The sequence below is a fragment of the Rhinopithecus roxellana genome, chromosome 11 (genome assembly GCF_007565055.1).
Source record: "Rhinopithecus roxellana isolate Shanxi Qingling chromosome 11, ASM756505v1, whole genome shotgun sequence".
In the NCBI taxonomy this organism is placed as follows: domain Eukaryota; kingdom Metazoa; phylum Chordata; class Mammalia; order Primates; family Cercopithecidae; genus Rhinopithecus; species Rhinopithecus roxellana.
The window spans coordinates 73,984,621-73,999,684 of NC_044559.1; the positions used below are offsets into that span (position 1 = coordinate 73,984,621).

General features: G+C 43.6%; 1 protein-coding gene across 5 annotated transcripts in view; it reads right to left on the bottom strand.

Moving 5' to 3' along the window:
* Positions 1-15,064, bottom strand: part of CNNM1 (cyclin and CBS domain divalent metal cation transport mediator 1) — a 67,787-nt gene that overhangs the window by 19,513 nt on the left and 33,210 nt on the right. For 3 of the 5 annotated variants that reach the window (XR_004060053.1, XM_030940892.1, XM_010356069.2), the window contains exons 3-6: positions 14,084-14,224; positions 12,665-12,834; positions 10,542-10,641; positions 10,058-10,105 (exon numbers count right to left, since the gene is read on the bottom strand). Coding sequence is in view for 4 of the 5 variants with exons in the window: in XM_030940892.1 (XP_030796752.1) it covers positions 10,058-10,105; positions 10,542-10,641; positions 12,665-12,834; positions 14,084-14,224 (459 nt within the window). In the remaining variant the exon portion in view is untranslated. Of the gene's footprint in view, positions 1-6,421; positions 6,485-10,057; positions 10,106-10,541; positions 10,642-12,664; positions 12,835-14,083; positions 14,225-15,064 lie in introns of all 5 variants that reach the window. The other 2 variants (XM_030940891.1, XM_010356070.2) reach the window with 1 other exon arrangement.

A 15,064-nucleotide genomic window follows, 5' to 3' on the forward strand; every position in this document is an offset into this window, starting at 1 on the left:
TCAATGAATACCATTTCCCCTCCCAATCCCACATCCTTCCCCCTCAGCTAATGGCTGTCTGCTCCTCAGTCACTAGCTCTCAGCTGAGGCACCACCTTCTCTGAAGACCTTGTCTGGTCACCGTAGGAAGATTCCTCCTGTTCTACTCTATCATGATCCCCTGTCCATCCTTTCAAAGCACTTTCACAAGCATTAATTACATATTAGTAACTACTTGTTACATCTACTTAATTCAACTTCTAATTCCACGAGGGCAGAGATGTTGTCTTCTCTGGTTATCCTCATTGTACGCCCAGCACCTAGCACCGTGCCTGGCCTAGAGAAGGTACTCAAGGAAAATGTGTAGAATAAATGAATCAGCACGTCAGGGTCCCACAGGGCAATACAATGACTCTTATAGTTTATAATCTAAATTTGTTGTAAAAAAAGGTTTCAGAGATCTTAAATCATCACAAAGCTAAAGTCATTAAAGCTCTTAAATCATCAAACTAAAGCTCTTAAAGTCACCAAAGCTCTTAAATCATCACAAACCTAAAGTCATTCTGGGGAAGCTGACTTCCCCAAGAAGCGAGGGTGGGGAGCAGGACACTCCAGAAATGTGGCTGGATAGAGTAAAATAGTGTGCAACTAGAATCAAAGGGCACCAAGAAGCCTTAGGCCTTGGCCCAGTAACTTGAGGAAGAGGCCACATGGAGCAGAAAGACTGTTTGTTTAATAAGGGCATGTGAAACAGGGGGCCCTGAAGTCAGATGCCTAGGGCCCTACCCATCCACTGTGTGATGAGGGACCAGACCCTTCTCCAGAGCGACTAAGAACTGACAGGGACAGGGACAGTGATGGTGCTGTAGAGAACAACATGCAGCACCAAGGTGATTGTAAAAAGCAGTAGTGTTGGACAGAAAAAGGTACATTTCACTTCTGGGCCTGATCCCTTGAAAACAAACTGATGAATTTTTAAAAATAGAACTACCATTCAAGCCAGCAATCCCACGGCTGGGTATCTACCCAAAGGAAAAGAAATTATGTAAAAAAGATACCTGTACATGTATGTTTATTGTAACACTATTCACAATAGCAAAGATACAGAATCAACCCAAGTGTCCATCAATGGATGACTGGATAAAGAAAATGTGATTCTCTACATATGTGTGTGTGTGTGTGTGTGTGTACACACAATGAAATATTATTCAGCCATAAAAAGAATGAAATCATGTCTTTTGCAGCAACATGGATGGAAATAGAGGCCATTATCTTAAGTGAAATAACTCAGAAAGTCAAAGGCTGCATCATTTCTCTTGTAAGTGGGAGCTAAATAATATGTACAAATGGACACAGAGAAATAATAGACATTGAAGACCCAGAAGGGCAGGAGAGGGTGAGGGATAGAAATTACTTAATGAGTACAATGTATACTATTGGGGTGATGGCCACACTAAAAGCTCAGACTTCACCACTATGCAATAGATCTGTGTAACAAAAATGCACTTGTATCCCCTAAATCTATAAAAAAAAAAAAAAAAAGAAAAAAAAAAAAAAAAACAAACAAATTGATGAGTTCTGACTTGGCCAGACCCACCTGTGGCTGTTTTAGGGTAGCGGCTGGATAAGTCTGCGTTCTTTCCTCCAGGCTAGTTGCTACAGAAAAGGGGGGCAGAGAGTCCTGCCCAAGAGTAGCTTCTTCGGCCCCAGTGCAGCATCTGGAAAACCATACCTTGACCTGGTGGGTTTTGACCTCAACTCGGTTTGGGCATAACCAAGGGAAGACAGTGTGAGCAGGGCTTGTGGCTTCAGCTGCCCAGAGAATCACCACCATGTCTCAATAATCCTCCACTTTGCCTGGCCAGACATGGGCTTCACACACCCTACACCAGTTGTTCCACATCCTCATCTCTTATGTCACAGTTCAAGATATGTTCAGGGAGGACAGCAGGGAAATAGCCCTATTTTATCTACCAAACTCCTTCCATCTGTGGAAGCTTCTCCTGTTGGAGACAGAGGCAACAACTACATCCCAGTTCCCTCCAAAGCTCTCATCGTTTCACTGGCACCCAGTGTGGGTGACACCCACAGGGACTCACATGTCAAACACAAGCTACATCACTGTTATGCTGGGAGGAGGAAAACCACGTCTTTTTTTTTTTTTTTTTTTTTTTTTTTAAGTAAAAACAATGCTATTGAAAGTTTATTTATAAAATCATAAAGGATTTCCAACACCAAATGATACAACTGTCTTACAAAGATCGAGTCTATAAAAGCGATTTTTAAAAGAAAAAAGAACCTTTACTCCACGAGAAAGTCCTAGCTCCTCTGAGTATTGTGCAAGATCAATGTTTTCGTGTCCTGGAGTCTGACATTCCTCAATATGTGGGATGCTGATGACTTGGCATTTTGGTAATTGTGCACATACACTCAGAGGTTTCTGAGCAAGGGACATGGAAATGCTTTTAATAAAAAGCAGAAGAAATCAGTAACAGACGAGTGTCCTGGCAGTATGGCAAACTAGTTCAAGTTGTGTAATTCCCCTTGGCATATCCAAAAAGCACAGAGGCACAGTTTGGGGGAGTGAAGCAAGGAGGAAAATCCTAAGTATAGTGCAAGGAGGTCTGGAAGGAGACAGATCAAACAGTGATATGTAACACCGACCATGTGACCTGTCAACAGGCGGCAAGCTAAGCCACCAACCTATCCCTTGCCCACTCTTGCTCTTGCATCAGACCCTCAGGTTGGCTCAGGTGTAACTGGGTGATGAGGAGCAGGGTTTTCTGCTCTATGAAATTGTGACAGACCTCATTCCTGTAGCCTTTGAGTGGTCAGTCTGTAAGAGATATCTGTCCTGGGTTGGCTACTTGGATTGCTGAGGTTTGGGTGGAGAAGGCACCAGGGTAAAATCGGGGGCAGGGTGGCAAAGGGTATGGAAGAGGAATTCACACTGTAGTTGGGGCTGGATGGAATCTCCTCTCCTTCTGCAGTCATAGTCAGGGGCCCTGAAAATCTGGACGCAGCAGCTCTGGGACTCTTGCTTCATTTGTGACACCTGTATCCAGGGAGCCTTCACAACCCTATCCTGGAAGCAGACCCCAAGATACAGAAGTAGAATGCTAAGCTCCCATTTTCCTTATGGGGATTTGAGGAAAAAGGAGGGTTCAGGGGTTGCCTGCCTGTATCTTTTGTAGCATCAGTGAGGGATGAGGGGGAATGGCCTACTTTGGTCTGACTGTGATTGTGCCATGGGCCATCTCTGTTCTCCAAAATGGATAAGGAAGCTTAATTACATAGACCTGTAAGAGTACAAACTAGAATTATTAAAATTCATTATACTGGGGTAACATTTAGCATCAGATAACCAAACACCAAAGCCAGCTGTCTGTCAAAACTACAGTGTGAACTCTGAGCCCAAGTTAGGATCCCAGATGAACTCACTCACTTTACATGGAGCTTTAACGGTTCCCAAATGCTCATCACACACGAGCCAACCCGAAGGATTATTTCCACTTACCACATTCTGCAAAGTAGAAATATTATTTTTAGAGATTCCCTGTATATTTGAGGAGAAAACTGTCATTATTGATCTCAGTGCACATTATGAATTGATAACTGAGCACTGAAAAAGAACCCTTGGTTCCAAAGTCTCTGTCTCTGTGCTTTTGTGGATTTGAAAGGACTGTCATGGGGAATTCAAAATTATCTCCACCACCAGGAGAAGAAAGGAGAAGCGAATCTGGGGAAAGGGAATGATAACTGCAGTGGGGCTGTGTACTTTCAGGGGAAACCCCTCATCAGAAGTTTCATTTTTAAATGAAAGCACCTGCCAAGTTGGTTAACCACACCACACCCTGGAGGTAATCTGCAAACCACTGTGCTCTTATTTCAAACTAAGGCTCAAATAGAAAGAGACTCCCCATGGATAATGATGGCAATATTTGGTGCAGAGACCTCTGGCCTCAATCTAGTGTGAGCACCAGATTTGTTATTAGCACTGCTTTCAAAATGCAAATAAATCACAGCCCTCTAGAGGGCACAAAATGTCTATATTCAGAGGTGAAGCAAGGTCTCAGGCAGTAGGTGGAGAGCACGATCTAAGACTTAGATTCCAGTCCATGTCCCTCTACCTACCTACTACACATACAACACTGACTTTCTCAGAGTCTGTTTTTTTGTCTGTTGTTTTTCAATGACAATTCCTGCCTATCTCCCAAAGTGATTGTGGGGAGTCAAATAAGACAATGACAGTTCTTTTTTAGACTTAAAGACCCTACTGGTTTCTAGGATTTATTTTTCCCCCATATAAGATAGGGTTGAAATTTAGCATATATGTAAATTAATGTATCTGGATCAGAAATCAATATTTCCACTCAGCACATTTTGCAAAGTAAAAAGATTTTTTTAAGGTACTTTGGCATATTCTAGGAGAAAATGGCGTCATTGTTGATCTCAATGCACATTATGAATGGACAATCGAGCACTGAATAAGAACCCCTGGTTCCAAAGTCTCTGTGCTTACAGGGCCAGAAGTTACCTGGAACTTCTTTCTACAAAATCCCAGACCTCTGAGGCTACTTCTTTTAATGATATGGAACAAAAGCAAGAATGACAGAGGAAATATCACAGAATAGGTCCTGTGGATGTCACCTGATCACTGGGAAGGCACAGTGATTAGCTCTAGATAGAGACCAGACATAAGGTGGAGAGGAATAAGCCAAAGGAGAAGCTAGGCACTCCCTACCTTTGGTTTTCTCCCACTGTACCGACCATTGCTCCATCCTGCAGAGTTAAACCAAGGGTGGGAATAAGCTTACCTCTTTATGAGTAGGGTTTGCATTGTGTTGACACTAATCTCTTGTTGTGTTGAATACCCACAGTCATGGAAAAGGGGGGAAAGTTGAAAATACTCTCAGGGGCACGTGACAGCACCCAGAGTTGGATCAGAAGCCTCAGCACTTCCTGGAGGTTCTGCACAGCAGGAAGGAATCACTTTCATCTCTGTCTGACATTGGGTTATCATGAACTTCATCATAATCAATACAGATGAACTAGAATTAACCTTCCTTTAACTGGGAAGTTACAGTTAACTAGGTCATCTGGTTAACTGAAGGTTAATTAAAAAGGAAAACGTATCCTCGCTTTGATCTTTTGGGCTGAAAGTCTTTTAAAATGTGCATCTCCCCTTTCCTCTGAACCTTCACAGCACACTGTTGGCATCACCAAGATTCACTGCATGTGAAGGAACTTGAAGGTCCATCATGTGGTCATTTCTAATTTTGCTGGCATGTAGGAGTAGACCATTTAGCTGGCGAGGGCACCAGATTGGTATCTCACATTGACTGTCCGTTCCTGTAGTCATCATTAAGGCATGAGCTCTCACAAGGCAAGAAAAACTATTTCTTAGTGGAAAATCACCATCGAAAGAGAGAGAGAGAAAATGTTGGTGAAATTTGAGAAGGTGGTTAACTTATCTTATATAGATCAACATGAGGACCAGATGGTTTTTGATGAAAAAATTTGATTTTGGGAAAAAACAGAAGTCAACAGAAATACTACTGAGGTTGCAAATTGGAGAACATAGCCTTTTTTAAATGTTGAGGGTCTACTATACAGACAGAGAAACATAAGCAATTTCTCGATGACTGAGGATATGGTGGGGTCTTAGTATCATTACCCCAGCAATGCGATAAGGGATACAGATTTAGAGGGTAGAGGAAATGGAACTATGTGCTCACTGCAGGGCAATTTAACACATACATTCCTGGTTTAGTCATTATTTGCTCTATGAGCCCAAGAGAACAACCTCTAGAGACAAAAACAAACAGTTGATCATTCAGATTTGTTGCATTCTACTCAGTCATTCAATTATTGTCTAGCTCTATGAGGAATTGTTACCTGATTTAAAAAAAACCCAGTGACTATTTCACTTATTAACAAAAGAGGTTAAACCTAATGAAAAGTTGTTTTGAAAGTTTTACATATAGCATCCTTTGTATGAGCAGAGCTAGTGAGAATATGATGATCACACAGTAACATTATTAGGAAGATTAGGACATGGAAGGAAACAAAAGTAGAAAGAAAATAGGTAGAAATAAAGCATAGTATTCCACTATTCCCATTTCATTCATGCTGTCCTCCTCATCCCTCCATTCTGTAGTCAAACAAATGAGGAAAAACTCACACTATCCCTCACCCCCACCATTTTTCCATGTGCATACACAGATACATTCCTGGGAGGTAAGCTCACAAATGACACCACTGAACCAGCAATGCCTGGGTGGTATGTGCAAATGAGTGCTGTTTGTGCAAAGTGCTATGCCTTAGTCACAAGAGTGCCTGTTGGAGAGATTAGTTCTCAGGCAGGAAAGTGACAGAGGCCAAAGGCTTCTTGCAAACCCCTCTGGATCTACGGAGACCCGAGACACCCGTGCATGTTTACCTGGGGAGCCTGCCAGAGAGTCCCCTCTGCTGACAGCGAAGGTACGAGACACAGAGATGGGCACTAAAGAGTCAGGGGCCAAGGATTTGAGTTGCAAAAGGGAAGATATAAACACAAAAGGAAAGAGACAAAGAACAAAGTGGGTGAGACAGTCTGTTCCTGGATCTTCACAACATCACACTTCTCTGCAAAAAGGAATCTTGACTCTGAAAACACAGAAATCACATCCTCTTACAAAGTCACTCTCCAGAAAGACAAGAAAATAAAATGGATTTTGCTGAAAGTCATCTGAAAAGATGTGCAACACATCTTGGAATCAGAGGCACAAGCACAAGCCGAGCCCTGTGGGAAGCATGTAGGCAGCACTCTCTGAGGCCCCCATTTTGAGCCAGCAAACATGCTGGGAGCCCAGAGCTGCATTCCCACCAAGCTCTCCCAGCTCCCATGGAGCTCAGCTGCCAAGGGCACCTGCATGGGTACTCAGAGGCCTGAATGGAAAGCGTGTGCTCTTGCTACAGGCATCCTTGAGGAAGCTACATCCTGCCTCTGACTCCTAGGAGCTCCCTCTGGTCACAGTGTTGGTGAAGAACTGTGCATTGCTAGAGGATAGGGATAAAGGAATAACAATATCTCTAGCAGTGTTAATGTGAATCAACTTGAATTAAATCATAGCCACTTCGTGGTAAGTACCAGTGGTCCAAAGCATCTCTCTGTTCCCTTTTCCTTCTCTTTCCCCACAGAGTTGGAAATGGTGCTGGCTATCACTTGGGGGCCTGGGTAGAGTTGAGTGTGTAGTAACAGTCCAGTCCCTCCCCCTTCAAGTGGTGTCTGGGCACGGGACCCATGGGAACCTGTCTTCATCTCTCTTCTCTGATCATTCCCAGAGTCCTTTTTAAGGAGCTAAATGAAACCAGTCTGCAGATGATAGCATACGGAAATAGATAGCTTCTGCAGTTTTATTTGCTAAACCAAATGATTTTATTTGAAATGACCTACCTGATAATCCTTTACTCTGACATGAGATGTTAATGAATATTAGAATGGGCCTCCAATATTATGAGACACAGTTAAGAAACCCTCTATTCTCAAGAAGAATCATAGTTCTAAATGTAGAAATGTATACACCAAATTGTACCCATTGTATACACCACACTGTAAACATTGTATACAATGTATTATACAATGTATAAATGTATACACCAAACAGAAAGGAGACTTGTTCTTTCCACATCTGCACACCTGTGTGTGCACCTATTCCAGCTACCCTGGGTTCCTGGCAATCAGAACCAAGAAGAAGACAGTGTAGATTATGTTCCCTTCGCCTCATACAGAAAAGCCAGAGACTTCTTTGTAGCCTCAAGTTCAACTTTGAAGCATAGGTCATTGTGCCAGTATTCCAGCAAACTCATAATCTCACTCCTCATCCTCAAAGGCTGATCAAGCTAGCTTCAAGCATAGGGGGAGGGGGCTGGGCCAAGACCCTACAAGATTTTATTGCCTTTTGGCTTAGACTTAAGCTCTCCCTCAACCTATAGGGTTGAGGTTCTTGGCCAATGAAAGATGCTGGGTGGCTGGGCCATGGGCTGAGCCTTCACCTGGGATAACTGGGATATGGCTGGCCTTTGCAGTTACTTCACACTTCACTACACTGAGTATGGATTCAGGGAGGAGGGAAAATGTCTTTTTATCCCTATTGGCTAATAATATTTCTTTTTCCTTCTGAAGATTTACAGAGATGCTCAGTAACATGGGGAGAGAAAAAGAAAGAGTGTTATGCTTCTTTTCAGTTAACTAGTTTTAAAGGAGAAATCAATGTTGCAACTTTATTTCTATCTCGCTGATGCCATTAAACACTTTTGAAAGAAAGAACTAGAGACAGGAAGGAAGGAAAGGAAGAAATTGGATAACACATTCCTTCTACTTAAAACAATTTTTTTTTTTTTTTTGAGATGGAATCTTGCTCTGTAGCCAGGCTGGAGTAAGGTGGCATGATCTTGGCTCACTGCAATCTCCACCTCCCCAGTTCAAGCGATTCACCTGCCTCAGCCTCCCAAGTACTTGGGATCAAAGGCATGCACCACCATGCCTGGCTAATTTTTGTATTTTTAGTAGAGATGGGATTTCACCGTGTTGGCCAGGATGGTCTCGAACTCCTGACCTTGTGATCCACCCACCTTGGCCTCCCAAAGTGCTGGGATTACAGGTGAGAGCCACCATGCCTGGCCACAGCACTGGGCTAGGAAGCCATATGTAGGCCTTTTTTTTTCTCAGAATTTCCACCTCTTTCAGTCTTCTGGAAGAGATCACAGACATTTCTAGGTAACATATTAGAATCCCAGTGGTCGTCCCTAATGTGATGGATGATGGAAATTTCCTTTAGAGAACTAAGGTTTGCTAATGTCCTGTAACCCGTCCCTCACCCATCGAGAATTCTACTGAGCACTGAGATTCGTTGTCTTAAGTATAATAATGTACCAGGGTCTTTTCAGTTTTACAGATCTCCTCCAACTCAAGTTCTGCCACTCTTCAGACTGGACAGGTACTTCATTTCAGCCACTGGCTGGGCTGTTACACTGTAACAATTACACTGTAAATTGTTCCACTATTTTCACTTAGAAATTGCATTCCAGAATATGATGGATCTGAAACCTGTATTTTCTTGTGCTGTGTGAACTAGCCAGGACACCGGGAAGCATCTTGGCCAGTCACCAACTTACTGGGTGATTTGAAGCAAGTCATTTCCTTAGTTTCACTCATGTTAAAATGGTATCTACCTTGGCATGTTCCGGGGACTATGATATCAAGCTCTGGGACTCTCTGACAATTCCCACCACAAGGGAATATGTAAAACTTTTCTTATGATGCGAGGAAAGACCCTATTTGGCATTGAAGTGGCCACTGTAAACACTAACAGCTGAAAGCAAAATTCAGATCCGTGAATCAGAAAGAAATGTAGAGAAATAATTCTTTCTGGATCACACTTTTAATCACAAGAAATGCCATGCCCTTTAAACACAAGTGCAATAACTACATAGGAAACAGCAAGAAGGCACAGCACAGAAGGGGCAGAGCAAACCAGCCATCAGCCCTGTGCCTGCACCCCACCAACAGCATGCATGGCCAGCTGGCAGATACCTCTCCACTAGCTGAGAGGTGGAGAAGCAGGAAAGAGAAGCAGATAAGCAGCGTATTGCACAAGGGTGGAACTTACATCCCCAAATCTTGCAGTCACTTCTTACTGCGGACAAACCCCACAGACACAATAATAGCATATGAGAGTTTTTGAGTAAAGGCCATGGGTGAATTGTTATTGCACAGAAGGAAGGGCTGAACCTCTGCCCAAGCACACAAATCACCTGCCTGCATTTCCTGGAAGGTGGCAATAAGCAGTGCCTCCCCTCCCAACCCCTGCATCCCCCCAGCCATGTGAGCAGAGAAGCTGCAGAAAACATTCCAGACACAAGAACCTAAGCTCCCATGGTCTGTGGGTACCTGGCAGGAAGCAGTGTTCCTGGCAGAACATTACAAAGAGGCTGCCAGCATTTGTCTTAGCCCCAGCCCAGGTCCAGGTCCCTAGAGTGGGCTGAGGCAGGACTATGATGGGGAGGACGAGGAAGGGGTTTGAGAGATACATACGAAAGACAGAAGATCCAGCCAGACTTCCAACCTTCCGCACGTCATTATCTAAGGACAGAAGGATGCAGTGGGTTTCAGAGGCAACTCAGAAAACACACTTCTTATGGGAATCTTCCCTCTTCTATCTACCCCCAGCACCAATTAACCCTGTAAAAACCAGGCAATTAAATGGAAGGGTAGGGAACCAGTATAAAAAGCAAAATAAACTTGTCTTTTCACACTGAAATCTACCACTCTAGATCCCTAACACTTGACAATATTACTGCTTTTTACAATTCAATTTTTGTCACTTTTCTTTAAGCACTAACTGAATGAAAAGTGATTCATACACCCATTTTGCAGAGGAAGGAACTAAAGCCAAGGAAGTTAAATGGCTTGTCCAGGATGATTAACAGGAGTCAAAGGAGGAGTCAAGACTTGAACCCCTCTGCTTTTTCTACCATATCCCATTAGTTTCCCAATAAACAAATGGAAACTAGAATACCTGAGCAAGCAGTGGTCATGATGGCTGGGACGCCATAGTAAGTAAAGGCTCCATTCTCAAAGCGAAGGCCTTCCTTACCAACCTCCACCTCCACTTTACCCTGGGAAAAAAAAAAAAGGAAGTGTACTATGAATGTGTATGAGCACTTCCAGTTCTACTATTGACTAGAACCCTAAGCATTTCTGCTTGGATAACAAGTGGACTAGACCCATGTTCTTATCACAGAGGAATGTTAATTCTCTCCAGATTTACATTTGAGAAAGCACCTCCAAATTTAGTAGCTCTTTGTAGTAAATTCAGTGCTTCATTGCTCATAAAACAGCATCCAGTCATGAATAACCAAGCTGTCCTTGCGTACTGTAATGGCCCTTCCATGATGCAGGCCTAAGCACCAGCTAACCCAGGGCCTCATAAACTGCCCCACTGGTTTAGTCCAAGACTGGACCATTTCTAAGTCAGGTCAAGATAAAATCTAGGCCGGGTGTGGTGGCTTACGCCTTAATCTCAGCACTTTGGGAGGCCAAGGCGGGTGGATCACGAGGTCAGGAGTTCGAGACCAGCCTGGCCAATATGGTGAAACCCCATCTCTACTAAACATACAAAAATTAGCTGGATGTGGTGGTGCACGCCTGTAGTCCTAGCTGTTCGGGAGGCTGAGGCAGGAGAATTGCTTGAACCAGGGAGGCAGAGCTTGCAGTGAGCTGAGATCGGGCCACTGCCCTCCAGCCTGGGAGACAGAGCAAGACTCCATCTCAAAAAAAAAAAAAAAAAAAACAAAAACCATAAAATCTAATTCTGTGCAAAGCTTGTTTAATTCATTGCCAATAATAGTGATAGCTGACGTGTAATGCATAGCATGCATGGACATGACACTGTGTTATGTGCACTGCATAGATTCTCATGCAATTAGCCCCACAACCCCATGAAGCCCATGCCATTTTTATCCCTGATTTACAGGGGACTCAATTTTGAGGCTCAGAGATTGAATAACTTGGTCAAGGTTAGTTAGGAGATGGCAACAATGGAATTTTAAAGCCATAGTTTTCAAATTTCTGAGCCTACACTCTTGCTACTACATTTTATTCCATGTTTTATTTGAAAACTGTTAAGTTTATATTCAGTATAAGACATGAAACTATGTGCTCATTACATTATACAAACAATGTAACAGGATTCTTGTTGATTTCCAGCAGTGAAGCACATGACTCCGTTTTTTGGAGAAGAGAGGTCATTTTGTTCAGACCATTTGGAAGGATATATGTGAGGCAAATTACAGTGACAGAGCAGAGAGGTTGGAAGTGGACTGTAACAAGGAGACAATTTCTAAGTTCATGTGAGCTTAATTAAGATTCTAAAACACAATCAGCGTATTTAGGATTCACAAGGTTATGTTGGGAAGGGACAGGGAATCAGTGACAGCGCTCATGGTGAAGCCAGACAGGGCACCAGCAGTGTTACAAGCTGTAATCATGTCAGACACTTATTTAAGACAGGCCTATTCAGGTATCCAGAGCAGAAGGTGATCATACTTATGTGAGCACTGGGGAGAGGTTGCACTTCTTTGAACAGGTCATTTTTCCCCTTCCTGGTCCTCTTAAGGGGGAGAAGATTCCAGGAACTACAAAGGCTGAAATGCAGCTGAGAGAATGAATGTGTCCCGTGCACCTCCAGAGAGCAGAGCAGGGACCAGTAAGGAAGTCAGAGATGGTGAGATTTCCACTGGACAGAGAGAAGGGTTTAAAGAAGAGTTGTCTAAAGTTTAGCAGGCAGTGGGCAGTTTCATTTCAGGGGATGTTCAAGCAGAGATGAGGAGGTATTATAGTTTCTGCAGAGCAGCAGTTCTGGAAGTTTAGAAGCAAAACCCCTATTGGAGAGGTATTCACCCCACCCCAAACACTGCTGAGTTGTCAGACTAAATGCTAAAGATCCCAGCACTCCCAGGACACCAGTCTTCTGTGTCTAGCCCCCTCCTGTGGGTCATGAAGAAATGTCCACCCAGCTGGCCTTGTTCCTGAGGCAGCCAGCTAAGTCTCGGAACTTGGTGCTGAAGGAGGCATGGCCATTTCTTCACCCTGGAGATACCCTCATCTGGCTCTTAGAGGTTCCCTGACTTTCCTACTCACCTGTAAAAGCAGCACAAAGTAGTCCACAGGGCGGTTGCGCTGGTAGAGGTAGTGTTCCGGGGCCTTCTTGTTCTTCTCATCAAACTTCAGCTCCTGGATCACGTTGGGATGTTTCAGGAGCCGGAGCAGGATCTTCTCCGAAAGGTACAGAGATTTAAAGGGCTCCACTTCTACAGGAGAGTGACGGGGGAGGGAGGAATCAGCATCAGCTGTGTCCCACCCATTCCAGCAGTGGCAGCTGGGAGGAGTCAGAGTGGGCACGAGGGCTCCCTATGCATGTACCAGGGCACCAGGCTGGCAGGGCTTCTGCGTTCCTTTGGAGTGGAGGATCCTAATCCCAAGTATGCATCTCAGGGCCTCACCCATGTCCTCTGGAGATGTGTGTCCCTGCACTGGCACCTCAGGAGAAACAGGTCTCCATCTGGAAATGTCTGTTTCGTTACTAATTTTCTTTGATTTTATTTAACATTGGACATGGATAACTAAGCCACATAAACAACAAAGACTTTACTGCTATAATTGAATGAAATGCAGATAATTTAATCCGGCTTACTTGTATGACATATATCTGCTGAATGATATGAAATCCCACATTACTAGAGACAGGCAATTATTTAAATAATAAGTTGTCAATAATATGAGGCATCCTTGCATCATATTTATATATTACAGCTATTACTTATATTACATATGTTAAACTCATATTACTTATATTATATATGCTCTGGGAAGTAGTTAAAAGAAATCTGTATTCAGAACTAGAAATTCTATCTTAAAGCAGCTCCAACTGAAAATTTTCTACTCGTTAGCATCTACAACAGTGCTAGCGCTCATTATATACTCAATAAATACATGCTGGATTAATTCAATATTGAACGTCGTGATAGATATGATCATTCTAGGTCAGCACATTAATTAGGCATGGATGGTCAGAGGGTTCAAAGACAAACTTGACCTTCTTCACAAGAAGCAGCTTATCTTTGGATTGTCTCACTTTTTTTTCCTTTCTAAAGATCCCAAGATTCACAATCCACTTCTGTATTTAAACAATCCATAGCTCACAGGCTTCTATGGCATTGTTCTAGGGCACCGCAAGTCTAACAGACAGGGAGATGGCCTCAGGCTTCAGCCAGGAAGTGAGTAGAAAAGGGAAAAGTGCGGCAATGGTTTCTTTAGCTCTTTTCTCTGGTAGAAGAGTTGAGTTATACTCATTTCTTCCTCTATAAGATCAGGCCTGGGGCTCAATACGACAGTAGGTGGCATCCATTACTCTATCTAAGGCAACCTCCTTCCTAGAACAGTGCTTCTCAGTCCTGACAGCGTACTGGAATCAGGCTGGAAGATTTTAACAAGGATTGGTGCCTGGGTCCCACCCTAGAGATTGTGTTTTAGCTTCTCTGGAGTGGAGACTTGTCCTACCTGTGGCCATGAAGCGGTGTGTGGCCAGCAGAAGCTGTGGTGAGATCTTCACCCGCATCTCTGTGTCCGAAAGCTTAAACAAGGAGAAGTCATGCCGCTTCCGCTCCCGGTGTGGGACCCTCTGCTTTTTCCGATTATCAGCTGCGGGGTCACAGAGGACAGATTGCAGCTATCTCAGAATCATTGTTGGTCTTTGGAGGTTTTCCCAGAATCACAGGGGACAGATAGAACATTTCTGCAGTGTCAACTATGGATGACATCACAGTATCACCCAGGAAGTAGAAGGATGTTGGTGAGGGATAGACAATGGGAGACTGCCATCATTTCAGTGTTTTCCACACTTAGCGAGTGTATAGTAGAAAAAGGGGAAAGGTGGCTTGGGGTACCCAAGTCTGGGGTTCTGAGGCTGGTTCCACTACTTACTCACCATGCAACCTCTCTAAGCATCAGAGTTTTTATTTTAACCTGTACAAGGAGGCTAGTCATATTTAATATAGCTCTCGTACTCATCTTGTGCAATTAATTATGAGACTCCAACTGGAAGCGACCTGTGAGAATGCTTTTACACAAAGTCATACACACACAAGGGACCTGCATTCTTAGTATCGAGTGGGTTGCAGGGGCCCAGGGAATTTCTGACTCTGTCCCCCTCCTTTCCCCTGAACTGGCCTCAACTAGTCTCCTGCTGCTTATCTGAACCATGATCTGAGTGGTACCTGAAGCATGCCACACAAGGGAAGAGGGCAGCCACTACCTCTTATCTCACAATTTCCCTGCTTCAACCCCAGTCCCTCCACTGGGAGGGAATCAGGGGAAATATAGGGAAGAAGAGAGGAGAAGAAATAAGATTGGACCTATAATCTCTAAAGGTGGGTTTTCTGGGTGGGGGGCCTCAGGCAGGGTCTGGTACCTCCCAAGAGCCTATATATCAGGCATGTAATTATTGGTTGACAAAATTTGCTTTTTCCAGTTTAATTTGTT